General features: G+C 33.8%; 1 protein-coding gene across 1 annotated transcript in view; it reads right to left on the bottom strand.

Moving 5' to 3' along the window:
• Positions 1-26,537, bottom strand: part of CABCOCO1 (ciliary associated calcium binding coiled-coil 1) — a 116,767-nt gene that overhangs the window by 79,717 nt on the left and 10,513 nt on the right. The window contains exons 2-4 of the mRNA XM_034662570.1: positions 20,879-20,982; positions 15,739-15,908; positions 4,027-4,171 (exon numbers count right to left, since the gene is read on the bottom strand). Coding sequence (XP_034518461.1) covers positions 4,027-4,171; positions 15,739-15,908; positions 20,879-20,982 — 419 coding nt within the window. The remainder of the gene's footprint in view (positions 1-4,026; positions 4,172-15,738; positions 15,909-20,878; positions 20,983-26,537) is intronic.

The following is a 26,537-nucleotide window of genomic DNA, read 5'->3' as shown; positions in this document are numbered from 1 at the left end:
AGTATAACACAGTACCTAATATAAGATCAGTAAATTAATCTGTGATGAATGGATAGATTTGGGATAAGGGAACAATTAGATTGCATCTTGACTTTTCTTGGTTGACAATCAAATAATGCACTGTCCTTAAATAACACCAAATTTCACATTATTTTTTATGTTCTGCTTCAAACTGGAGTCAATTTCCTCTGGAATGAATGGCACTGAATTCTATAATCTACCTCTGTATCAATTCTCATATTTCAAGATTAATCTCTGATAACACCTGAAAATGAGGCAACATGAACTGAAATCCATTTAGAAGTTGGCTGGTTTTCTTGTAGAATATTTGATCACACGTCAGAAAGAGGAATTAATTTAAGAAAGATAATTTCTTCAGTTTCTACCCAAAGACTAGGTGGTCAGTGTATAAAAACTGTGAAGAGCTAAAAGATAGGAGTCTTAAAACAAGTTTTTCTAGTAAGTTTAAAAAATCTCAGCAATGTATTATTGAGAGTTAAAAATTTACTGAAGGGCTGATTTCTAATATCCTGTTTATGATAATATTTGAATTTTTCTAATTCTCTTCCTGCTGGTTGGGAAAATTAATAGACTCATAATACAGCAAAATGCCCAAGAACAAAAAAAAATTGTCTTAGTGGTTTCTCTTTCACTCTGGTGCCTTTTGCTATTTAAGAAAATTGATTTTAATATAACTGAGAAATTAAAATTTGCAAAATGTAGCTACAGAGCATGTATAATAATGGCTTCTCCTGAATGCTGTAATGGATCAAAGTTTCAATTCATTTGAAATCAATGAAGAAATCCTCAGGCAGCTGGGTCTCTCTGAGTTATATCAGCAGTTGATTTCACTACTAACACAAACCATTAGAAAGTGATGGGTATGGAAACTCAGTCATTTTTTTTTGAAAAAACCCTCATATATTCAAATTAGTCATCAACACTCAGAAAACTAACTTAGCTTTTGACATTACTTTGATTTGTTGGCTAGAAAATACATCAAGATTAGTGAAGTTTGATGATTCAAAGAAGCAAAATAAATTCAAATTCTCCTTCCTTTACATTGCTTACCTAGAGAAAGCTTTAAGGTTAAAAATACTACACTGGCAATAACTGATTTTGAGTAGAAAAATTAAAGACTGTAGAGTATTTGGAAATAACTTGGCTTCCTGTCAGTGAATTAGTGTAAAATTTTCCTTCCATCTCATATTACACAAAGAAGTTAATTCATAAATCTTCCTTCCTGCAATTTTATAATCTTTCAGCCTTATTCTCCTCATTGTGTATAGGAATTAGATTGTCTTATGCCAAAAGGGAAGTTCAGTCCTTACAATGAAAATAAAATTCATGACTTGGATGCAGTGGTCAAAGATGCAAGTTGGGGCAAGGCCAGGACTAGGGTAAGACAGATGAGGGGAGGGGGCCACCTAAGGAGAGGGCACTTTTCAGAGCCAGGTCAAGTTGCCTCCATTGTCTCACTCTGGTCCAAAGTGACACCTCTGCTATGGGAATACATTTCCTCCTTCTTCCTTTAGAAGGAAGACTTCCAGCTGACTCAAGCCCCTAGATTATTTTGTCAAACATCTTGTCTTAGTCCTAAATCAAAGGGAGAAATAAAATGGGTCAAGACATCTGGGCTCCATGCCAGGAAGTAGGATATCCTGTTGTGCACAGAGGGATGGTGTTGATTTTCTTATATTGAGTAAATGCCTGGGCACATTACCTTCACCTAATTCCCAAGGAATAGGTAGAATACACAATGACAGACAGATACTTGGACTAGATATATCTAAATGATGTCTTATATTGAAAAGCTGCAGTAGCATTTATATTTGTATATATTACATAAAATATATCAATGTATATATTGCACGAGTAGATCGGTCAGCACTTAAAGTAATGTTAGAGAGGAATTTTGGTGTTAGTTTTTTTCAAGTCACAAGACACATGATGGAATATACAATTTAGATTCTATTAACAGTATCAAATAAAGTTTCAATTTTATTGCCAGTTAAGTTTCACGTGTTATAGGTCATGTTCTAAAAACTACTCTCCCTAAATTGATGAGAGGTTTCACTGGTTGAGTAAATTTAATATCAGATTAAATTGAAACATGATTATACTTTCAATAATTGAGTTAGCTTCATATTTATAAAACTTCTTTGTAGTCATTAAAATGAAAAATATTACATGGTTTAATTGCCATTAAATTTATATTTGTGGACCTATGAGTCATTCTAAATAGGAATTGTAGAAAAGGACATTTCTTTTTACACAACATCAGAATCAATTCTAGATATCATACTAACTGATATTTTATTTTCTGTAACAGATGCATTTAAAATGTACAATTTCTTTGAAATCACAATATGAAGATTTAATAGCATCAAAAATAGTTCTGATTTACTTTACATGACTAATCTCTCAAATATTACTATTTTTTTTTGTTTTTAGAAATAAGAGTAGAAATTTTTGGTAAGTAAAGTTACCCTGGTAAACATTTAATGGTGACTAATACTGACATCCCTTCCTAACTTAACCATTTTCTGAAATGAAATGTCAAGAAGTTCACTGATGAGTGTCTGTCCAGAGAGACAAGATGAAAGAGAAAAGAGGTGCCGTCTTTCATAACCTAGAAGGTGTCCTTAGAGTGCCTGCATGGGTTTAGCTGTTACGGTTAACTACCAGTCCCGGTGCCCATTATAAACTTCCAGGGCTTAGAGCTCAGATGTAATAATGTGTTCTTCAAAGAGAGACCTGGTGGTATCAAATAGATAAAAAAATAAAAAAATAAAAAATAAAAAAAAAAGAAAGAAGGATGCTATACAAATGTGCAGAGAATTCCCCTCACCCAGCGATGCTGATGGGCAGAAAGACCTTGGGGAACATGTTCTTCAATTCTGGATTTCAACACCCTTCCTTCCTCCCACCCAAGGACCTTGCTTTACTTTAATTAATTTGAAGAGTACTGTAGCTTTTAGTGAGAGACACACATTAGGAGGTATATGTTTTATATTAAGAAATCAAATTATATCAAATGCTATCATATAAAAACACATTATATCATATACTATTATTAATTCATGCCAGAAAACAGTATATAAGCATTATCAAGTTAAACATATTAATATTTAAAAAGCTTCCAGACTACAGCTAGGATCCTTGCCAAGCAAACCATGAGCATGTCTAGGACATCATGCAGCACCCTTTATTTTGAAATTTTTAAATTTAAAATTGGAAAACACTGCAGTATATAGTAATGGAGGAAAAAAAGATATTCTGCTGAAGCTTTTAGTTAGGCGAAAGAAAGATTTTTACCAACTCTTGTTTAAATATTTGCAAACTCTAAAAATGTCCTTTGGGAGAGATGCATGCCTCTAATGCAGACCTTGTGACAGATTATATAAAAAGACAGATTTCTCAGTTCACCATGAAGAATCACTGTAATAAAAATACTTTCTCTCCATTCACCATCATTTTCTAAGCATAAAGCAAAATGTAATGAGTTTAATTGGTCAAAACTATAGAATATTTCAGGGCACATAATAAACTTGAGGAAGCTTGCACATAAATCTCTTTAATTTCTAATATAAAACATTAAAATAAATGTTTAAATGGAAATGAATGTTATTCTAAAATGTAAACTTTTGATGTCAAGGCCAACTACTAAAATATAGGGTCTATTGTAATCAAGTCTGATTAATCTAAAAGAATAATTTTGTTAATAAAATGATATTAATTAGAGATTTAGAGAAAAAAGAAATTTTTGGATAATTTATTATAATTCTAGATGAAATTATACCTATAAACACAAACCTTTTTAAGAATGGAAGGTTAGCCAAAAACTTAATGTCCTGAATTTTATTTATTGGATGGAAGATTTTAATATTATCTCATCATTGGCTGGGTTAATTACAGCATAAATTCTGTAAATGTCTAAAAATCAAATTCATTTCTATTTAATAGACATTTTGTAAAAGGTAATGAAATGAAAAAATAAATGCTACTGAAAAAAAAAATCCATACCTGATTTTTAAGTAATCGATGACAGCATTGGCTTGTTTTATATTAAAGACATTCCATTCCTCATTTTTCTGTGAATGGGATGGTCCTATTTCAGCCATAACTTCTCCAAGCCATTTTATGCTGTCTTCCAAGGACATATGCAGTGCTAAAATAAGATCCAGAGAAGTCTTAAGCATTATTTTGATAGATGTTTTGGGAACAAAATAATCCAAAATGTCCTTAACGTGCAAATATTTACTTTTTCAATATTTGTAAGGCCAATTGTAATAACAGTGTTTTTTAATAAGTTAATAATTACATTTTGTATGAAAGAAGAGCAGCTGACACACCCAATAATTGCTGTGTACTGTAACACTACACAATTGTTTAAAGATTTTGTTTCCATTTTAAGATGAAAAGATAATTTAAAATCTACCTAAAAATTACTTTAAAATGGAAAATATACTTTTTAATGATCTTAGAATAAGAGCATATATGGAAATGACACAAAAGTTTTTTGGATTAGCTGGTGAGGAAGACCTACATGGTAGACAGGAGAGCTGAACTCAGAACTGAAAATGTAAATGAACAGAGTCAACCAACACTTGGCTTTGGCTGATTGTTAACATGTGGGAATTTGGGACTGAAAATTTTCAATAGATGCCAGAAATATGTATTTTTATATAAAACATTAAGATTTTTTTTTCTTTTCCAAGCTACAGACTTATAACTTATGTAAGCTGTTTCTCAAATGTATGCCTGGTGGTGGTGGTGAGAGCCAGATGACAGAGCCGAGTGACGCTGACACCACTTTGCCACCATTACCAAAAATAAACAAGTCAATGATTGTGGTCTCTTCTCTTGCAACTGAAAACAAACAAAAAAGCAAAAGTATCTTCTATGGCATGTGTCCAGTTGAAAAAAAAAAAGCAGATAAATGTCAAAAGCCTTAGACTTAACATTTATAGTGTTTAAAATACAAATAGGAACTTCCATTATCTTTCCCTGTTTAATTATGCTCATTTTTACTGTGACAGGCAAAATACTGTTACATCACACACACATACACAGACACACGCTGACAAGTGATGAGCATAGATGTAAAACCGAAGAGTCTGGAGGTGGAGAGCTGAAAGTCTCTAGCGAAGACGAGGTTGGACCAGCTTCTTGGGGCCCATGTTAGTTGGGGGGTGGGAGGAAGGCTCTGGGGAGCACTGTGCTGTTCCATGTGAGCCCCACCCTCCCAGTCAGTCCCAGCCAAACCTCTATCTCTCTCAGGAAACCATCAGTTAACTTTCCACTTCTTGCTAATGGAGTGAGTTTTTCAGGGCAGCAAGAGGGGGTAATGCACAGGATTTATGAGAACATAAGCTGATTGTTGGACACAGCCACTTAGGTTACACAGCTACTCTTTCACTCTGGGATGTGTTATGATCCCCAGATTACTGATAAAATAACAGTAAAGCAATTAAAAATTTTAGGAAGACACTATAAACACTAACTTGCAATTTGTTTCATCTAGATTGTTTTCTACCTGTGGGAATTAGAATGAAGCAAACTATGTAACAATTAAAAACTGGTTTAATGAATGGTAATTGGTCCCTTTCTCATAGCCTTCCTCCAGATCGTCTTTTATAAATGTCAGATACATAAATTATTGCTGGTTAACTGGGCTTTCCTATATCATTCTAAGGGGAGCTCAATTATTATTGTACATTTCTTTTCCTATGATTAACTTCTTTTGAAACTTTCTTGGGATAACTTCAGAAATGAAATATCTGTTGGATAAAAGCAATTCAAAATGAATGGATTGAAAATCTGAATCATTTTATTACTAAAATGGTATTAATTAGAGATGCACAGAAAAAAGAAATTCTTAGATAATTGATTATAATTCTAGATGTAATTACACTTATCAAGCACAAAAATACATTTATATGACTATTTCCTTATGTTGAAATATAATTGACACTTTAACACTGTTTTTCTATGTCTAATGTCTTTCTATAGATAATGGCTTTAAAAATTAGGAAAGTTATCGTTTCACTTATCTAACTGAAATATTTGCTCTTTTAAAAATCGCATTTAGTGATGTGATTAAAATATGAAAGATTAAACCATTTAAATAGTAAGGACTGTTAGAAATAAAATTTATCTTTGAAAATTTAGGGTAATGAAAGAATACGCTAGTTGGAAGACTTAAGATGGCACCATACGACTGCTACTTACTAGCTAGGTGATCTGAGTTTCATTTTCTATATCTATAAATGAGAATAAGACCAATTTTCAAGATTATACTGTTGTTGTGAGGATCAAATAAGATATGCATGCCAAATACTTGGGAAACTGAAATGATATGTACACTAGTATATTACGTATGTATAGCGCTTTCTAGAATCAGCCTAAAGCTGGCAATGTTTGATATAGTAGTAGGGAGGGTGAGTTCTCACTCACTGGGGCTAATGCTTGTGACTTTAAGGAGTTATTTAATCTTTCTAAATCTCATTTATTTTCCTCATTTTTAAAATGGGGAGAATAATAGAACTATTTCAAGATTATGTGTGAATTAAACGAGACAGAATTTGGAAAGCAAATGCACTGTGACTGGCACAAGTTAATCCTACCCAAATGTTACCTATTATTATCATTCCTATTTAGTGGAAAATAGTTCAATTTCATAGAACTAAAAAGTATTCTATGGTTATTTGCTAATATTCATGTTATATACAGGCGAATAAATCTAGGCCCATAGACCCGGACAGAAGTCAAATACCCAGTCTAATACTTGACAGCTTGTCCTTGGTCAGGCTCTGGAAAAACTAGACCCAAAAATGTATACTGTTTGTTTGTTTGTTTGAAGATTTATTTATTTATTTGAGAGTGAAAGCAAGAGAGAGAGAGAGAATGGGAGCAGGAAGGTCAGAGGGAGTCGGAGAGAAGAATCTTCAAGCAGACTCCATGCTGAGCTCGGAGACTGACCAGGGGCTTGATCTCAGGATACTGAGATCAGGACCTAAGCGGAAACCAAGAGTCAGTTGCTCGACCAACTGTGCCATGCAGGCTCCCCAAAATGCATATCATTAAGAGAACTGTACAAATCCTATGTTGCATAATCTTTTAGTTTGAATCCACTCTGATTCCTGGTGGGTTGTCATCAGTATGCCTTGTAGCACAAGTTTGAGACAAAGAACAGATCAGAAATTGAGTCAGTAGAAAATACAGTTCCCTCACTAGAGTTTTATTAACGGGCAACCATGCTTTAGCTAACAGCCCCACCGATGTTCTTCGGTGCTTTTTCTATTAAAATGTTGTTGGATGGAATGTTCACTGTGGGCTCAGGACTCTACCACCTCTTAGTTTAAGTATGAACAGACTTTACCTCCTTTTTTGGCATGTTTGGCTAAAATTATATTATTTCCTGATGATAGTTATAACCTTGTTAGGTTTAAAGGTTTGAGGAGATTTTTTTTTTCCCTGCCAAAAGGGAAAACTAGATCCCTAGATTTTTTTTCTGGTTAGGTTTTACATATGTACTTTCACTCTCTCCTAGTTTATGAGCAGCTGGATGGATCCTGCTCAAGTTTTTAAAATTCATTTTTGAACTGATATCAATGATATAAAATTTCACATAAAAAATATTTTCGGGTCAGTTGTAAGTTATGGAAAAAATTAAAATGGAAATATCTTGTCAAATTTGGAATGTGAGATTTATGAAAATGTTTTACTTTTCTTTATTCTGTTTCTGGTTGTGAACACTCAGCTAAAAGGTTGCAAAGCATAGGACTGTTCATGTCATGTATTCTTTTTTACAATTTAATTTTTGCCTAGGTGATATAATCACATGGTTCAAAAACCATATGTGAACATATATTGTGAAAAGGCGTCCTCAACCTTTGTTGCACACATGCCCAGTTCCTACAGCCTTCCCTACAGAAAATTTTTCCCCAGTGTTATTGAGAAATAATTGACATATGTCACTGTGTAAGTTTAAGGCACATAGCATGATTTATTGTGAAATGATTGCTGCAATGGGTTTAGCTAAAACAGAAAAGTTTCAGTAGTATCACAGAGAGTTCCCATATACCCCATACAGTTTCCCATATTGCTAACATTACTGTGGTACATTTGGCACAACTAATGAACAAATATTGATACTTTATTATTGTCTAAGTTCATATTTTCTTTGGATTTCTTTAGTTTTTAGTTTTTATTAAAGTCTTTTTTTCTGTCCTAAGATCCCATCCAGGATACCACATTACATACAGTCATCATGTCTCCTTAGACTCTACGGTTTCTCAGACTTGCCCTGGTTTTGATAGCCTTGACAGTTTTGAGAGGTACAATTTGGACATTTTTTGGTAAGTCCTTCAATTTTGGTTTGTCTAATATTTTTCTCATGATTAGACAGCGGTTAAGGATTTTGGGGAGGAAGACCACAGTGCCATTCTTATCACATTATATCAAAGGCATATGATATTCAATATGGCACTTTGTTAATGGTGCCAGCCTTAGTCACCTAGCTGAGACAGTGTTTATTTGCTTTCTTTACTGTAAAGCTCCAGTTTTCCCCCCTTCCCATACTGTCCTCTTTGGAAAGAAGTCACTGTGTAGCCCATATTCAAGGGGTGAAGAGTTGTGCTTTAACTTCTTGAGAGTGAATCATCTACATAAATTATTAGGAATTCTGTATGGGAGATTTGTAATTTACCCAGTTGATTATTTATATAAATCATTAATTTGTATCAGTATGGATTTGTTGATGTTGATTTTATACTTTGGACTATAATTCAATACTACTATGTTATTTCGTTCAAATTGTTCCAACTCTGGACATTGGAAACTTTTCATTTGGCTTCTCTATTCCATTGACATACCACCATCATTTTGACTTTTTGAGCACTTACTCTTAGGCACTACCATATGCCCCAGGTTCATTTCTATGTTCCCTGCTCCAGGTCTACAATCAGCCATTTCTCTAAGGAGTCCTGGTTCCTTTTATTGGAGAATTAAATTATAAGACAAGACCTGGTTCCTGGGTATGCTCACTAATACTGGATGTCATTGCTTCTAGGCCTTCTCTGTGGACAGAGCTGAGAAGTATATGTGTGTAAACCTGACATACACTACACGTGTACATTAAGTTAAACATGAGTTCACGCTAATGTCGCCAGGTGATATATCTATTTTTTTGCTTTTACAAACATTACTGCAACTGATGACTTTAGGTACATGTGTATAAGTGGATATGTAGGATAAATTCCCAAATGTGGAAGTGCTGGGTCAAAGGAGACAGTACATTTGTAAATTTGCTACCTAAACTTCACAGGGGGGTTTTAAATACATTCTTCCATTAGAAATACAGGATAGTACCTATTTTCTTATAGTTTTGACAACTCAAAATGCTACCAAAATTTTATAGTTTTGTCAATCTGATATATAACAAATGATATTTCTGTGTAGTTTTAGTCAGCATTTTCCTTATTATCTTTAATACTAAACTTTTCATTTGTTTAAGAAACACTTATACTGGGGCACCTGGGTGGCTTGGTCAGTTAAGCGTCAGACTCTTAGTTTCAGCTCAGGTCATGGCTCAGGTCTCAGGGTTGTGAGATCAGGCTCTGCACTCATTGGGGAGTCTGCTTCAGATTCTTTCTCCCTCTTCCTGTGCCCCTCCCCCCTCATGCTCATGCTCTTCCTCTCTCAAATAAATAAATCAAATCTTTAAAAAAAGAATCACCTGTATTTATTTAGCCATATCCTTGGCTTACTCTTCTATTGAATTACTGCTCTTTTTCTTCTTGCTTCTGCATACTCTTTTTATATTATAGAGCTTAATAGCTTGCTGGTGTCTGAGATGCAATAATTTCCCCAGTTTCTTAATCTTCTTTTGATTTTTCTTTTGGTATTTTTTTGTTGTCAACTTTTGACTTTTATATACCAACTTTAATTATCTTTGTCTTTATGGCTTTGGAATTTTGAGGCATAGTTATAAATGTCTTCCCCATTCAAGGCTGTTATGTTTTCCTACAACATTTTTATAGTTTCAGTTATTTTACATTTAAATAAAAAAGTGATCCACTTGGAATATATTCTGGTTTATGGACAGAAAGAGGGTTGGATACTATTTTTTCTAGATGGACACAATATTACTTATAGTTTCATCATAGATTTGAGATGTCATTTTATCAAATACTGAATTCCAATGGTTGGGTCTATTTCTAAACTTTCCCTTCTGTTCTTTTGGTCTGTTTAGTCATTAACCACTGTGTTTAAATATTTGGGATTTAATAACACTACTACTACTACTGCTGCTAGTAACAAGATATCCTATAGCTTATTACACATTTTAAAGACAAACAATTTGTATTTGCTTATTTTCCATATTTTTGTTAGAATCACCTTGCCTAGTAAGTCACCCCTAGGCAAAAGCACCATCACCAACACCAAAAAGCTCTTGGTATTTCTATTGCAAAACTAATATTATATATTCACTTAGAGAGATTTAGCATCTTTATGATGTGGAGTGTTTCCAAGAATGTTGTAGGATTTTTCCAAATGTTGAAAACTTCCTTGTGACCTTTAAAAGTGCTCTGAAGTTTTTTTTCATATAGAACTTATACATTTCTTTTTAAGGTTTATTCTTAGTTTTTTTTTGTTGTTTTTTTTTGTTAGAGCATATATTTTTTCTTTCATTAAATCCCTTTGTTTTTCTACATAAATATATATTTAAAAAGTATTATTCAATTTCTTCAATTTTTATTTAATATTCTTTTTCTGTTCAAGGCTCCCATTTATAGGCTACCTTATATTTAGTAGTCCTGTCTCCTGAGGTTCCCCTAGAGTGATCATTTCTCAATCTTTTCTTGTTTTTGATAACCTTGTCACTTTGGGAGGTATCAGGCAGATAGTTTGTACAATGTTCCTCAATTTGGGTTTGTCTAATTTTTCCTCATGGTTGACAGGAATTATGGGTTTTGATAGCTTTGCCTATTTTTAATGGGATTGCCTGTTTTCTTATTGTTTTGAGAGCTCTTTATATGTTATAGAGACAAATCTTTGGTCAAATACGTGATTTACAGATATTTTTTCCCTGTCAGTAGCTTATCGCTTCATTCTTCTAACAGTGACTTTTCATAAAACAAAAGTTTTACAATTTTATGATGTCTAATTTATCATTTTTTCCCTATATGCATTATGATTTGGGGGCCATGTCTAAGAACTTCTTGCAAAACCCCAGGTCATGAAGATTTTTGTTCCAGTTTTCTTCTAAAAAATTTATAGTTTTACATTCTAACTTTATATCTATGATCCAATTAGAGCTAATTATATCAAATAAAAAGTTTAGGCTGAGGTACATTTTTTTCAATATAGATAGAAGTTGTTCCAACATTTGTTGAAAATTCTACATTGTTCTGTTGAATTGCTTTTGCATATTTATCAAAAATTCAGATGACCATTTTGCATCAGTGTATTTTTGAATTCCTGCTTCTATTCCATTGATCTATGCATTTATTCCCTCACTAATTTAACATTGACTTTATTATTGTAACTTATAGTATGTCTTAAATTTGAGTGTATGATTTTTGCAGCTATATTCTTATTTTTCAAAGTTATTTGAGCTATTCTAATTCCTTAGCCATTCCATATAAATTTAAAAATCAGCTTGGGTATGTTTAGAAAAAAATCCTGCTAGGATTTAGATTGATATTGTATTAAATCTACAGATCAATTTGGGAACAACTGACATCTTTACCATGTGGAATCTTCTAATCCAACAACACAGTATGTTTTTCATTTATTAAGTTTTCTTTCATTTCTTTTGTCATCATTTTGTAGTTTTTAGCATACAGATCTTGTACATTTTTGTTAGATTTATACTTAAGCATTTCTGTTATGTTTTGAGCTATTGTAAACAATGGTATTTATTAAAATTTTGGGATACAATGTATATTGTTAGTACATTGAAATACAATTGACTTTTGTGTTTTGACCTTATTACTGCAATTTTGCTTAACTTACAAGTTCTAGGATTTTTTTTTAAATTCTGTTTAATTTTTTATATAGACAATCTTTCATCTGAGAACAGGAACTGTTTTATTTCCTCCTTCCCCTTTTTTTCTTTTTCTTACTCTATTGCACTTATTGCTAAGACTTTCTTTCAGTCCTATGTCTAATAGGAGTTCTGAGAGTAGATCTTCTTGCCTTGACCCTGATCTTATGGGGAAAGCATCTGGTCTTTCACCACTAAGTATAACAATAGATTTACGTTTTTTGTAGATACCTTTTATGACATTGAGGAATATCACTTTTTTTCTTAGTTTTTTCTGACTCTTTTCTAAAACAACGAATGGGTGTTCTATTAGTCAAATGCTTCTCTGCATCTATTTATATGATCATATGGCTTTTCTTCTTTAGATTTATTTACGTTGATGAGATTTTCAAATATTGAACCAGCATTGAATTTCTAGGATAAACCCCAACTGGTCATGTGTACTATTTTTTTTTACATGTTGCTTAATTCATTTTGATAATATTTTGTCAAAAAAATTTTTGTTTATGTTCATAAGGGATATTGGTCTGTATTTTCTCCTCCCCCCTCCTCCTCCTTTTGCTGTTGTTGATGTTCTTCTCTTCCTCCTCCCCCTCCTCCTCCGTGTCTTCCTCCTCCTTCTTGTTCTCCTCCTAGACCTTCCTCTTTCTCTCTCTCTCTTTCATACTGTCTTTGTCAGGTTTTGGTATGAAGATAATTCTAGCCCCATAAAATAAGTTAGGAAGAATTCTTTCTTCTACTATTTCTGGAAGAGATTATGTATAACTGGTGGTATTTCTTCATTAAATGTTTGATAAAATTTTCCAGTGAAAATATCTAGGCCTGGAGATTTTTTCTTAGAAGTTAAATAATTCAATCACTTAAACAGTTATAAGACTATCATGTTATCTATTTCATCTTGCACAAGTTTTGCTGGTTTGTGGTTTTGGGGGCTTTGGTTCATTTCCTTTTTGTTTTCTAATTTATGTACATAAGTAGTTTTTTCCTAAATCCTGTTAATGTCTGCAGAGTCTGTAGTGATATCTTCATTTTTTAATACCTGATAATCATAATCTGTGCCTTTGTATCTCTTTTTTTCTTAGTCAAGTTTTACTTCATGTTTATCAATTTTATTGATGTTTTCAAATATCCAGATTTTGGTTTCATTGATTTTGTCTTAATGGGTTTTTTTTCAATTTTGTTGATTTCTGTTCTTTATGATGTTTCTTTTCTGCTTGATTTGTTTATTTTTTTTAAAAAACTGGGTTCCTAAGGTTTAAGTTTAAATATTTAATTTTAGATTTTTTTCTAATATAAGCATTTAATGATATAAACCTTCCTTTATCATTGACTCAGCTCTACCACATAAATTTTCATGTTTTATTTTCACTTACTTAAAAATCTTTTCTAATATCTGTTGAGATATATGACCCACATACTATTTAGAACTGTGTTGTTTAATATGTGTTTGAAGTTTTTCCTGACATATTTCTGTTATTAATTTCTTGTTCAATACCTTTATGATCAGAGAATATATTTGTATGATTTCAATTATTTTAAATTTAAGGTTGTTTTATGACCCAGAAGATGGCCCACCTTGATGAATATTCCATGTGCATTTGTAAACAATGTCTATTCTGTTTTGGGGTGGACTGTTGTGTAAATGTCAATTAGACCCAGTTGGTTGATGGTGTTTTTCTTTTGGTTTAGTCTGTTTGTAGTCCAGTCAGCCTCCTGAATTTATGAATTTAGACCTTTTACCAAATTTGGGAAGTTTTCAGCCATTATTTCTTCAAATGTTTGTTTAGCACCATACTTTTTTTCTTGTCTTTCTGAGACTCTAACAATATGCATATTAGAACTTTGGTTGTCCCACAAGTCCCTGAGGTTTTGTTCATTTGTTTGCCAGTCTTTTTCTCTGTGTTGTTCAGATTGGATCATTGCTATCACTACATGTTCAAGTTCACTGATTTCTCCTTTGTTTCCTCTCCATTTTGCTATTATTTCTATCTAATAAGATTTTAATTTTGGTTATTGTATAATTTTGTTTTAAAATTTCCATTTGTTTCTTCTCTATACCTTCCATTTTTCTTTCATGATTCTTTTTAACATTTCAAGGATGTTCACAATTGTTCATTTAAGCACTTTTGTAATACCCAAGCGCCCCATTATTTATCTTTAACATGGCACTACATACTTACATATAAGCAAAGATAAAATTCTCCCACTTGCAAAGAAGGAAAATAATGCTTTCTTCTCCGCATATACAAGAACTACCAATTTGTCCCTTGTAAGGATGACTAGGAGTAGGAAGGGTGCATAAGGCCTGAGTGGCTTCTCTATTAGTTTTGCTAGTTCACTTTAAATTTCTCCTGCTAGAAACTGATACACAGAACAGAATAGGCTTTGTGTGGCTGCAAATAGGCACCCACATATTCTGACAATTCTGGTGTCAATTCTTTAGGGGGAGTGAGGTCTTCTACCTGCTCACTAAAAAAAAAAGAAGAAGAAAAGAAACTAAAAACAAGCAAATGACCAAAAAGCAAAGAATAGTTTAAAAAAAGTAAGGAATGAAGAAAAGGAAAGAAGGAAGGAAGGGAGGGAGTGAGGAGGGGGAAGAAGGAAGGAAGGAAGGAAGGAGCGAGCTCTCAACTGACGTAAGTATATCTTTCAATTGAGACACAAATACCTTTGTGTTTATAGTGCTCATGGCCTTTTTAAAAAAATTTTCATGGAGTTTTATTTTTTATTATTTATTTTTATTTGGGGGGGTTTGGAATTTTATTTATTTTTTTTATTATGTTTAGTTAGCCAGCATATAGTATAAGTTTTTGATGTAGTGTTCAAGGATTCATTAGTGCTCACCACAACACATGCCCTCCTTAATACCCATCACCCAGTTACCCCATCCCCCCACCTCCCCTCCCTTCTGGCCTTTTGATTATATACTTTGAGATTCAAGTTCTAGTTGTGCGGATTCCCAGCTTGCAATCTTGTTCTCTGGACTCCTTGCTCAGCTCTGAGATAGTGGTTATAATACCTCCCATGTGGGAGTTGCTCCGAGGTTCAATAATGCATGATGAAGATTAGAACCAAACACAGTGCCTAGCACACAGAACTGGCAATATATCCGTGATAGATTTCTTTCTTTCCTTTCTTCCAAGAAGCAATTGTATTTATTCTCAAACAAAATTTATCACACTGAAAATTGCTCTAAGGAAGAATTTCCAAATTTCCTATAGTAACTCATTCCAATGTTATAGAAGAAAAAAGTCACAAAATCTAAATGTATGGGAGTAATGTCTATTTAATGGGGTTTAGAAATTGACTAAAGTACCTCCTCTCATTAGTCATTTCTGAGATATCCCAGTAAAACTTGCAGGTAAGATGAAATGAAACGGTTCAGACAATGAAAAAATACCTAAATAAATGTGAACTACATGACATTTTGGGGATGGATAAGATTTTTAAATGAAGTTAACATCTTAGGGAAGTTAATTAAGAGAACTTTAGCCTGTTAAGCACTGTTTGAAATTTTACAACTTAATGAAGGTATGAACTATATATCTTTGCTCTATCCAGAAAAAATCTCATAATTTTCATTGAAGGGATTACACTAAAATTAGGAACTTTTGCTTAAGAACACTAATTTCGACAGTGAACTAAATTTTCTTTTCTTAAAAAAAAAGAAAAAATGTACTTACTTCTAAGATTATGAAGTAACATATCTAGTAAGGTCATAAATTTTGAATATTGAATAACAGAAAAGTCCATTCCTCTAGCCCACAAAAATCCAGATACATAATAATCTAGTAGAATGGCTTCCTTTAAACAGGTGTGAAGGTTTTTGAAATTTAAAAACTTTTTCAGTTTTCTGTAACAAAAAGAAAAATCCAGACATTAAAATCATATTAGTGAACAGTTCTTTTTCTAAGTTTTGAAATTGCAGATATTTTTCTTGGATGAAAATTCTATAATGCCCTTAATCTAAAAATACCCATAGTTATATCAAAATCCTAAGTCCAAAATGACCTTCAAAAGGGAAACAGAGAAAGGGAAGAGGAGGAAGAGATAAAGACAGCAAGCGTGAGCACTCTTGTTGGTCTTCTTCCTCACTTCTATTCTTATAATTCTCTTCCTCACCTTTCTCTTCTTCTTCCTTCTTCCAGCACTATGTTCTGGAACTATATTGTTAAATATTTGTTCTGTTTTCTTTTTCAAAGCTTTCAAATTATGTATATTTTACTCATTTTGTGTATAGCTATAATTTTCTACTAACTTTCAAAATTTTTTTCAAAAAATTTCCCTTTCATTTTATATACTTTTCTCAATACTGTCTTCTAGGTCCCTTAGTGTTTTCAGCAGTGTTAATTCTCCATTGGGTTGCTTACAGAGTTTACCGTTGTAAGATCTTTTCTTTTCTACTCTTTGCTTTTTTACATGTTTTATCACCTTTTATTTCTCATTATCTCTTCCTTGAGTTTTTATATCTGTTTTATGCTCTTGCTGTGATTGCTTCCTAAGTTTTTTTTAATTCACGATAAATGTCTGACAGTATATTTTTATGCTCATGGCTATATTCATTTGGTTGTTTTCTTTGCCTGCCAGGTTTTCCCCCCATTCTTCAATTTTTTTTTCCTTAAGATGGCTTTGTATGCATATTCCATGTTTTTTACTCAGACTTGGCTTGAATAAGTTCATGTAATGTATTCCAGTATTTTACTTTTTTTTCAATTAATGGGGAAAAAGAAAAAAAATAGTAGGATAGGTTCTCATTACCATCACACAAATAATCTATTTCTTGTAAATACAGGAATTATCTGTTCCATGCCTGTAACTCTTAGGTCCTACTGTTGCAAAGAAGGGTTCTTGAAATGACACTTCAGGGTTTTCTTCTTACCTAGGAGAATAATTATATTTTTTAGCTCACTCTAAGATCTTCAACTATGTGTATCTTTCTTGTTCTTTCTCTTCCACTTCTGCTTGATCTATAATGCTTCTGGCAGTCATCCTCTATTTTGTGGTTTGGGCTTAGAGCATTCTCCTTGTTTGGATAGAGAAGTTACTGGTATTCCCTTATTGCTTATATGTGATTTCTGAGGGACTGTGTGTGGGTGTGTGACAACTTCATATTGCCATTTTCAAAAAAGGAAGTCCTTATTATTCATAATATTGAAATAGATTCTATAATCAGAATAATAAATACAGCAAGATTAAACAAGTTTGGGAACAAATAAAGCTGATGTTGTATTTAACTCTCTAACTTCCACCTCATCTACAATGGCATCAAGGTAGACACCTCAACCCCAAAAGTAAGTACTGATTCCTCTAAACATATTATGATAATCTCCTGCTCTTCCCATAAAGCCATATAATGGCATTCAGTATATGGTATTCTCTATAGGAACTACTGGTCTATGGTGGGCACTCTCTTAAATTGTTCTAATTCCTAACTAAGGGTGAGGTTTATTTTCTTCTGTGGAAGAAAAATACAAAAGAGTAAATAAGTAGACTTGATTGCTACTGGCAGCCATCTTATAATTATAAAAAAAATCAGTTCTAAAATTATAATCATTTCTTGATGATACTATTGAGGCCTTGAGTCAATCAACTCTGGAGTCAACCTACCTGAACGTTCTGTTCCCAACAGTTAGTCTTCCTTCTAACTGTACTCTTCATCTGCCATCTCCATGCTGTTCTTTTAAAAAATTAAATATTTGACCTAAATAGTTGCATGTGTTCTTTGCTTTTTATTTTCTTTTTTTTTCAGAGTCTGATTATACATAAATGAAGGGAACTATTTGTCTAAGAGTATTTTAGTGAAACTTCTTTGACATCCCTCTATTTTTGCTCTCCCCCATCCATCTTCCACGATTTCCCCTAATACCATTTGAATCTTAACCTTCAACTTGAATTGCAGGGCTGAATATTCACCATTTCTATTCTTTGTTCGGATATTTCACCCCAAAGGAGGTTATGCAGGGAGGCATTTGGAGCAAGATGCTGCTGCAATTTGAATGCAAAGTTTCCATGCATTTTATTGGCAAATTTGTAAGTATTTCCTCTGGGGAAAAGGGAAGATGGGACATGGGAGAGGAGAGATGGCTACAGCTGTGGCATTTGAGACCACGGGGAAAGAGAAAGATAACAGGGATTTAGGAAGTTGTGTTATAGTGATAGGTGATGTAACTATCTATTTTGTCTCACCAAGAATTCCAGTAAAGGTACCACATTATACCTACTTGCTCTTGAAATTGGAGGCATCTTATTTTTTAAATACGATGACATTCAGAAATAAGCCTTAAGGCAAGAGCTGAACAGCTCATGGAGACCCAGTTATGGAAGGCTATTAAAAGATCTCTTAGGGTTATTTCTGTGTTTAAATAGTTCTTTTCAATTTAGTCCTTAACCTTTTTTCAAAAAGGATTTGGGTGTATCTGTAAAAAATCAGGGTTACATTAAAAGCATGAATGATTGATAATAGGAGATCATGAAAAATGTACTCAGACATTTAACTTTACTCAAAGTGTACTCTCGAAATATGTTTTAATGATACTATGTTTCATTTGGTTGGCTGCTTTCATGAAACCCAATTTTTAATTTTAAAAAGTAGGGAAATTGGGGCGCCTGGGTGGCACAGCGGTTAAGCATCTGCCTTTGGCTCAGGGCATGATCCCGGCGCTGTGGGATCAAGCCCCACATCAGGCTCTTCCGCTATGAGCCTGCTTCTTCCTCTCCCACTCCCCCTGCTTGTGCTCCCTCTCTCTCTGGCTGCCTCTATCTCTGTCGAATAAATAAATAAAATCTTAAAAAAAAATAAAAAAATAAAATAAAAGGTAGGGAAATGTGCTGATTTCCTATAATTTATTTAAATAGGTTTATAGCTTTGTAGACTACATGATTTTGGCATACTTCTGTCACTTGGTGACAGGATACCTAAATTATATTTCTGTCATTTGAAAAGTATATAATCCCCATTTATAATAATGCTATTTTAAATGGAAAGTGAATGATTGATTGCAAATATTTCAGGATTACTGTTACAAAAATCATATACAGAACCTCAAGAAAATTACTTTGCAAAGAAATGGCTCCTGACATAACACTGTCATTTATCCAAAATTGATACCCTAAAATCTGAGATTACTTCAGGTGAATTCTATTAATGAGACAGTCTAAAAGGTCAACCTACATTGAACCTGGTTGTTTCTATACAGTTAACTTCTGTATCACCCTCTGTATCATTTCCTTTAAACTAGATGTCACCTTTTAAAGATTAAAAATACTTTTAGAATTTAAATATTTGACAACAAAGAGAGCCAATAAGTGGGGAAGAAAAAAAGATTGCCATACAAGCTTTGGTATACAGTACAACTTAAGATGTGGTAAGAAATAAAGAAGTCTAAAAAAATTATGTTTGCAATACCTTTTATTTAATATTAATTGCATGTAATATAACATCTTTGATATTTATTACAAATAAATCGTAAACTATATTAAATATCTGTCCTTTGCATCGTATTATTTTGCCTAGTATGAAATACCTATTTTTTGTACTTTAATGATCAACAATATTTGGGATTATCTAGAAATGGAAAATATTTTACTTAAAGCATAAATAATGAGTGATACTAATACAATGAATGCATTTTACTAATCAATTCTGATACTAAAAATTGGAATTTCCAATAGGCATTAATTTCTATAAAAATGTTAAAATTACCATGATATACTTGTTTAAAAATCTGTGAAATTTTTAATTGACTAATACTTATATAGATGGTAAGCAGTATGGCCAAATCACAGATCACCAGGATTTCTAGCAAGATTTGCAGGCCCTGAAGGTGAAGAGCATCCTGGGAAAAGGCCTGTCAGTGTTACTTGCCTGCTCTTTATATGTCTTCCCTTCTCAGATTTCTCTTCCAGCCATCTGTCATATTTCCTTCTCAGTAGTAAATCACCTCTATTCCACAATATTTGAAAGATTTGCAACTGATAGCCACTGACAGAGTCATTTTCTATTTGTCCATTATGGTCCACAATATCCTCCTAACATACGGATGACTGGCTGGCAGAAGAGACATTACAGTTCAGAACATCACATCATGTGTAGAGTGGGCTCTCTACACATTATAGTCAATCAGGCTTCCATTATTAGAGCAAGATAACTTTTAAGATGACTGATTACTCAAAACACATTTTAGGAATTTGTGTGTTAGATATATCTGACTAGAGTTCTAAGTAAATGATTTGCTGTAGAAATCAATGGCCTTAAGAATGAGATGTACATATATTAGAATTGTTCCCATAAATTCAGTTATATTCACATTTTTAGGCAAAATACATGAAATCAGAATATTTAGTATAGCTTCATATCCAATAAAAATCACAGGCGGATGGCTGCTATTCAGGATTTCCAAAATATTAAAATGTATTAATTCTTAATATTACAGAAAATACAACTTATTCTTGTCATGATGAGACAGATGACCTAAAGGTTATTGTGCGTAGTTGACAGTTTTATGAATGAAAGAAGAAAGAAGTAGAAGACAGCATACGTTAAAGACTGTTTTTAACAATAAATTCCTATTCTCTGTTAACATTTGCATGTTGGTATGAAATGCATTTCTCCCATAAAGAAGACAGCTGAGCAGTGTAAAAGTCAGTTATGTGAGAATTTTGGTGTTCCAGACTCTGCATATTATATGTATTTGGATATATACGTATTTGCTTGATATATCAATTCATTGGAAAAAATTTAAATTATATAATAGGATATCATGATCATTTATAGATGCAGAACTAGAACTGTTCTATATTTGGTTGTAATATTGAAATGCTTACTGTTGAACTCCATCTACGTCCTCTGCTAGCATTTCAGTAATTTGAGCAAGGGAAAGAAAATCTGGAGACAGAATCTTTTCATGCTCCTGGAATTCAGCATCTCTCTACCAAAACAAAAACAAAAACAAAACAACAACTGCAATGAGTTATCTCAGTCATGATTTACATGTTAATCCAATGATATCAAAATTTGTTTACTGTGTTCTAGTTGCTATCAGAAATAAATTTTAAACACAACAGTCTTCTAGATAATCATTTTTCTCTTCCTTTTTCAAGTAATGGTACCTCTCAAAAGTTGAATGTCTTGTTAATCTGTCTGTTATGCATACTTAAAACTGGGTGATAGCTTTCAATTAACAAACTCCTTTGGTCTTTATTGTTTTCATCATGATAGTGTACTCTTTAATCCCCTCCCCCCACCTCCCCTCCAGTAACTATCAGTTTATTCTCTGTAGTTAAGAGTCTGTTTCTTAGTTTGTCTCTCTTTTTTAACCTTTGTTCATTTGCTTAGTTTCTTAAATTACCCATACAAGTGAAATCATCTGGTATTTGTCTTTCTCTACTGATTTATTTCACTTGGTATTATCTAGCTCTATCCATGTTGTTGTGAATGGCAAGATTTTATTCTTTTTATGGCTGAATAATATTTATATATTTACATATAAATATTTACATATATATAGCTATAGATATAGATATTATAGCTATATATATATATATATATATATCCCACACCTTCTTTATCCATTCATCTATCAATGGACACTTGGGCTGCTCCCATCGTTTGGCTATTGTAAATAATGCTGCAATAAGCATAGGGGTGCATGTATCCTTTTGAATTCGTGGGGTTTTTTTTTTGTTTTGTTTTGTTTTTGTATTTTTTAGGTAAATACCCAGTAGTGCGATTACTGGATCATAGGGTAATTCTATTTTTAATTTTTTGAGGAACTTCCATACTGTTTTCCACAGTGGCTGCACCAGTTTGCATTCCCACAGACAGTGCACAAGGTTTCCTTTTTCTCTATATCTTCACCAACACTTATTATTTCTTGTGTTTTTGATTTTACCCATTCTGCCAGGTGTGAAGTGATAGCTCATTGTAGTTTTGATTTGTATTTCCCTGATGATGAGTGATGTTGAGCATCCTTTCATGTGTCTGTGGGCCATCTGGATGTCTTCTTTGGAGAAATGTCTGTTTATCTCATCTGTCCATTTTTTATTTGTTTTTTGGATATTGAGTAGTATCAGTTTTTTTTATCTATCTTAGATACTAACCCTTTATCAGGTATGTCATTTGCAAATATCTCCCATACAGTAGGTTGCCCTTTAGTTTTGTTGATTGTTTCCTTCACTGTGCAGAAACTTTTTATTCTGATGTAGTCCCAATAGTTTATTTTTGCTTTTATTTCTCTTGCCTCAAGACACATATCTAGAAAAGCGTTGCTATGGCTGATGTCAGAGAGATGACTGCCTGTGCTCTCTTCAAGGATTTTTATAGTTTCAGGTCTCATATTTAGATCTTTAATTCATTTTGAATTTATTTCTGTGTGTGGTGAAAGAAAGTGGTCCAGTTTTATTTTTTTGTATGTGCCTGTCCAGTTTTTCCAACACCATCCATTGAAGAGACTTTCTCCCATTATGCATTCATTCCTCCTTTGTCAGAGATTAATTGACTGTATAATTGTGGGTTTATTTCTGGATTTTCTGTTCTATTCCATTGATCTATGTGTCTATGGTACACCAGTACCATACTGTTTAAATTACTACTACTTTGCAATATAATTTGAAATCTGGAATTGTGATACCTCCAGTTTTGCTTTTCTTTCAAAATTGCTTTGGCTATGCAAGGTCTTTTGTGGTTCCATACAAATTTTAGGATTGTTTGTTCTAGTTGCATGAAAAATACTGTTGGTACTTTGATAGGGATTGCATTAAATGTGCAGATTGCTTTGGGTAGTATAAACGTTTTAACAATATTTGTTCTTCCAATCCATGAGCATGGAATATCTTTCCGTTTCCTTGTGTCATCTTTCATCAGTGTTTTATAGTTTTCAGAGTACAGGTCTTTCGCCTCTTTTGTAAAGTTTATTCCTAGATATTTTATTGTTTTTGGTACAATTTCTTTATTTCATTTTCCACTCCTTCAGTATTCGTGTATAGGAATGCAACAGATTTCTGTACACGGATTTTGTATCTTGCAACTTTACTGAATTCGTTTATGAGTTGTTGTAGTTTTTTGGTGGTCTTTTGGGTTTTCTATATATAGCATCATGTCATCTGCAAACAGTGAATTTTACTTCTTCCTTACTAATTTGGATGCCTTTTATTTCTTTATGTTGTCTAATTGCTGTGACTAGGACTTCCAGTACTATGTCGAATAAAAGTGGTGAGTGGACATCCTTGTCTTGTTCCTGCCCTTAGGGAAAAAGCTCTCGGTGTTTCACCATTAAGTATGATGTTGGCTGTTGGTTTTTCATATAAGGGCTTTATTATGTTAGGAATCCTCCCTCTAGACCTATTTCATTGAAACTTTTTATCTTGAATAGATGCTGTACTTTGTCAAATGCTTTTTCTATGTCTATTGAAGTGATCATATGGTTTTTAATCCTTTCTCTTATTGATGTGATGTATCACATTGATTGTGTTCTGAATACTGAACTATCCTTGTGTCCTGGGAATAAATCCTACTTGATTGTGGTGTGTGATTTTTTTACTGTATCATTGGATTCGGTTTGCTAATATTTTGTTAAGGATTTTTGCATCTTTATTCATGAGAGAGACTGGTTTGTAGTTCTCTTTTTTTGTGTTGTCTTTATCTGGTTTTGGTATCAAGGTGGTACTAGCCTCATGGAATGAATTTGAAAGTTTTCCTTCCTCTTGTATTTTTTTGGTATAGTTTGAGAATAAGTATTAACACTTCTTTAAATATTTGCTAAAATTTGCCTGTGAAGCTATCTGGTCCTGGACTTTTGTTTTTTGGGAGTTTTTTGGTTACCGAGTAAATTTCATTGCTAGTAACTGTTTTGTCCAAATTTTCTTTTCTTTTTTTTTTTCCTGCTTTAGTTTTGGAGGTTACATGTCTCTAGGAAATTCAACAAGGTGACATCCACCCAGCAGTGACCAGTCTGCCCTGTGTCTCACTGAGACAACCATTAAGCAGTGACCAGCCTGCTGCCTGTCTCACTAAGACATCCACTGTGTCTCATTCAAGAAGGCAACATCCACCTAGCAGTGACCAGCCTGTGACATGTCTCACCCCTAGAAGCTAAAAACCCAGCGCAACTGGGGGCATAGCAGGACCACTTCTTTATCCTAAGAGTTTGGGTCCTCAACAGGATTGGCCACCAAACCTCAAGGCAATACCAGCATCCCATAATTATGATGAGGAGACATCCACCCAGCAATGAAAAAGAAAGAAAGATTTAGAAGCCTGGACTCTATTCTAGGGAAAGCATGTGGTAGATCAAACGTGCTGCTTACACAGAGAACTTCCCAGAGAGTCACCAATGTGATGATATTCTCCAAATGTGTCTTGGTTTCTCCCAGCAACAGTCTAAAACCACTGTGGGGTCTTGGAGAATGGGATGATCAGTCTTATGTGTGTGTTCCTAGCAAGGCACAAATAAATTATCATGGGGAATATTTTCTCTATGGAGACATGAGGAATAACCTCTGACATTTCCCTGGGTTCTTAGTCACCTAAAAACACTTTCTGATGGGAAGGAACAAGTGTCCCTTTTCTTTGGAGCTGAGTGATTCAGTCTGTTATGCTAGCTAGTAGCCTTAAGAAAAACTAAGAACTGAACCAGAGAGTCTTACAGTAAAAGTGAGAGTAAAGTTTCAGAGCCAGCTAAAGCAATTCAGAGCTTAGGGAATGAATAGGGAGTGAGAATAGGGAATGAGAACAGATCCCACATCAGTTCTCCCAGTTTTCCTTTTCCCCAGAGAATAGACCAGTTACACAGAGGAGCACAGAGACAGAAATTACATCAGCATTAAACCAACTCTGTTTCACAGAGGAGGAACTTATCAATCCCCAAATGTCAAATTGTGCTGTGCAGACTTAATTTTGGGGTACCATTGTTCCTCTGAGGGTCACTTCATAATCATCAAGATGATGCAGGCAACCCACATCTGAGGACCCAGAGTGGGTCCCACAGGACCAGACAAGTGGGTCCTTGGCTTCATACAGGATGGAAATCAAATGTGAGCCAAGATGAAGTAAGAGCAGAGTTTATCAGAAAACATAGAAAGAGCGGATACAGACGAAGCATCTGAAGACTCAGAAAGGAAAAGAGCGGGAGTCTCATCTTTGTTAGGGCATCTGGAATTTTTAAGGAGGACAGTGGTCTGGTTGTATGTGTCCTCTTAGGTATCCAGGAACTGATCAAATAAAAATGAGTCAATTTACGAACATTAAAAAATACCTACCTATTCATTGAGTTGGTGCTCAAGAGGAGGCAAAGACAAGAAAAAAAACTTGCTAGCCTCAATAACATCTAGTGGAAGGAACAAACCATGGGTGACTTTAAACAAGAAAATAAAATGATAAGTGAGTCATAATAAAGGGACAAGAATAGAGATAGGAGAAAGTAAGTCTATAGAGAGGAGGTACAGAAGTGGACCTGGTGAGATTGGGTAAGAATCATGCAATGAATCAGCAAAAGGACACTTGGGGAGTGGTTCTGTAAATATCAAGTAATTCACAGAGTGGTGCCTTGGGTACAAGTCAGGGACTAGTTGGACCTAAGTGGGAAGTGGGCATTGGGAACATGTTGTGAGAGATCTCAAATTTAAGAATTGAACAAATATTTACTGAGTGATTACTAAATGCAAGATACTGCACAAGAGGTCACACATATTTCAGACCCTTGGCTGGTCAAAGAAAATAGGCTTAAGAGTTTGTTCTTAATAATACAGGCAGTAAGGAACCCATGAAGTTTATTTTAGCAGTGAAATGACAAGATGAAACTGTCCTTTAAGGAAGGGTGATTTGTGGGAGGTTGAAGGAAAGAAAGGGGCAGAGAAAGGACACAGAGGAGAGTTCAATGAACATTTCTTTGAAACTGGTCAGGAATGAGGCATGGATGGGGCTGCACTGGGTTCCTAGCAGTGTGCATGAAAAGAAAGGGGTGAATGCAACATGTTATATCTGGGAGACTAAAAGTGGGAAGAATAAATAGTATAAGTACCTGAAATAGATGACTGAAAAAAGAGAAAGTGGTGATTCTCAGGGCCTCCAATAGCTGAGTCCTTTCTTTCAGAGTACAGTCTGTAAAAATCATATGTGGCACTCTCATTACGACAATAAAAATAGAAGCATTGGAAGATGATGCTCGTTTTAAGAAGACAACATAACAAGTTCAATTTCAGTGGTTGAGTTTAAGGTGGAATATGCATATCAAGGAAGAAGTGTTTAGAAGGTAATTAGAAATGCTAGACTCAGAAAGGTCCAGTTTAATAATGTTGGTTTAGGAGTTACTCCAAGTGTGAGAATGGATGAAAATGCCCAGAGCCAGCGCATGGGGAGAACAGCTGTGAATGGGGGATGGAAGAGGAGATTGAGAAGCAGAGGTAAGCAGCAGCAGTTCCACAAAAATCAAGAACTGTGAGATTTTGGGGGAGGGAGGGGACAAATGTTTCCAATTCAACAAATAGT

This window comes from Ailuropoda melanoleuca, chromosome 6 (genome assembly GCF_002007445.2).
Source record: "Ailuropoda melanoleuca isolate Jingjing chromosome 6, ASM200744v2, whole genome shotgun sequence".
NCBI lineage: Eukaryota > Metazoa > Chordata > Mammalia > Carnivora > Ursidae > Ailuropoda > Ailuropoda melanoleuca.
This window is presented reverse-complemented; position numbering and strand designations above follow the sequence as displayed.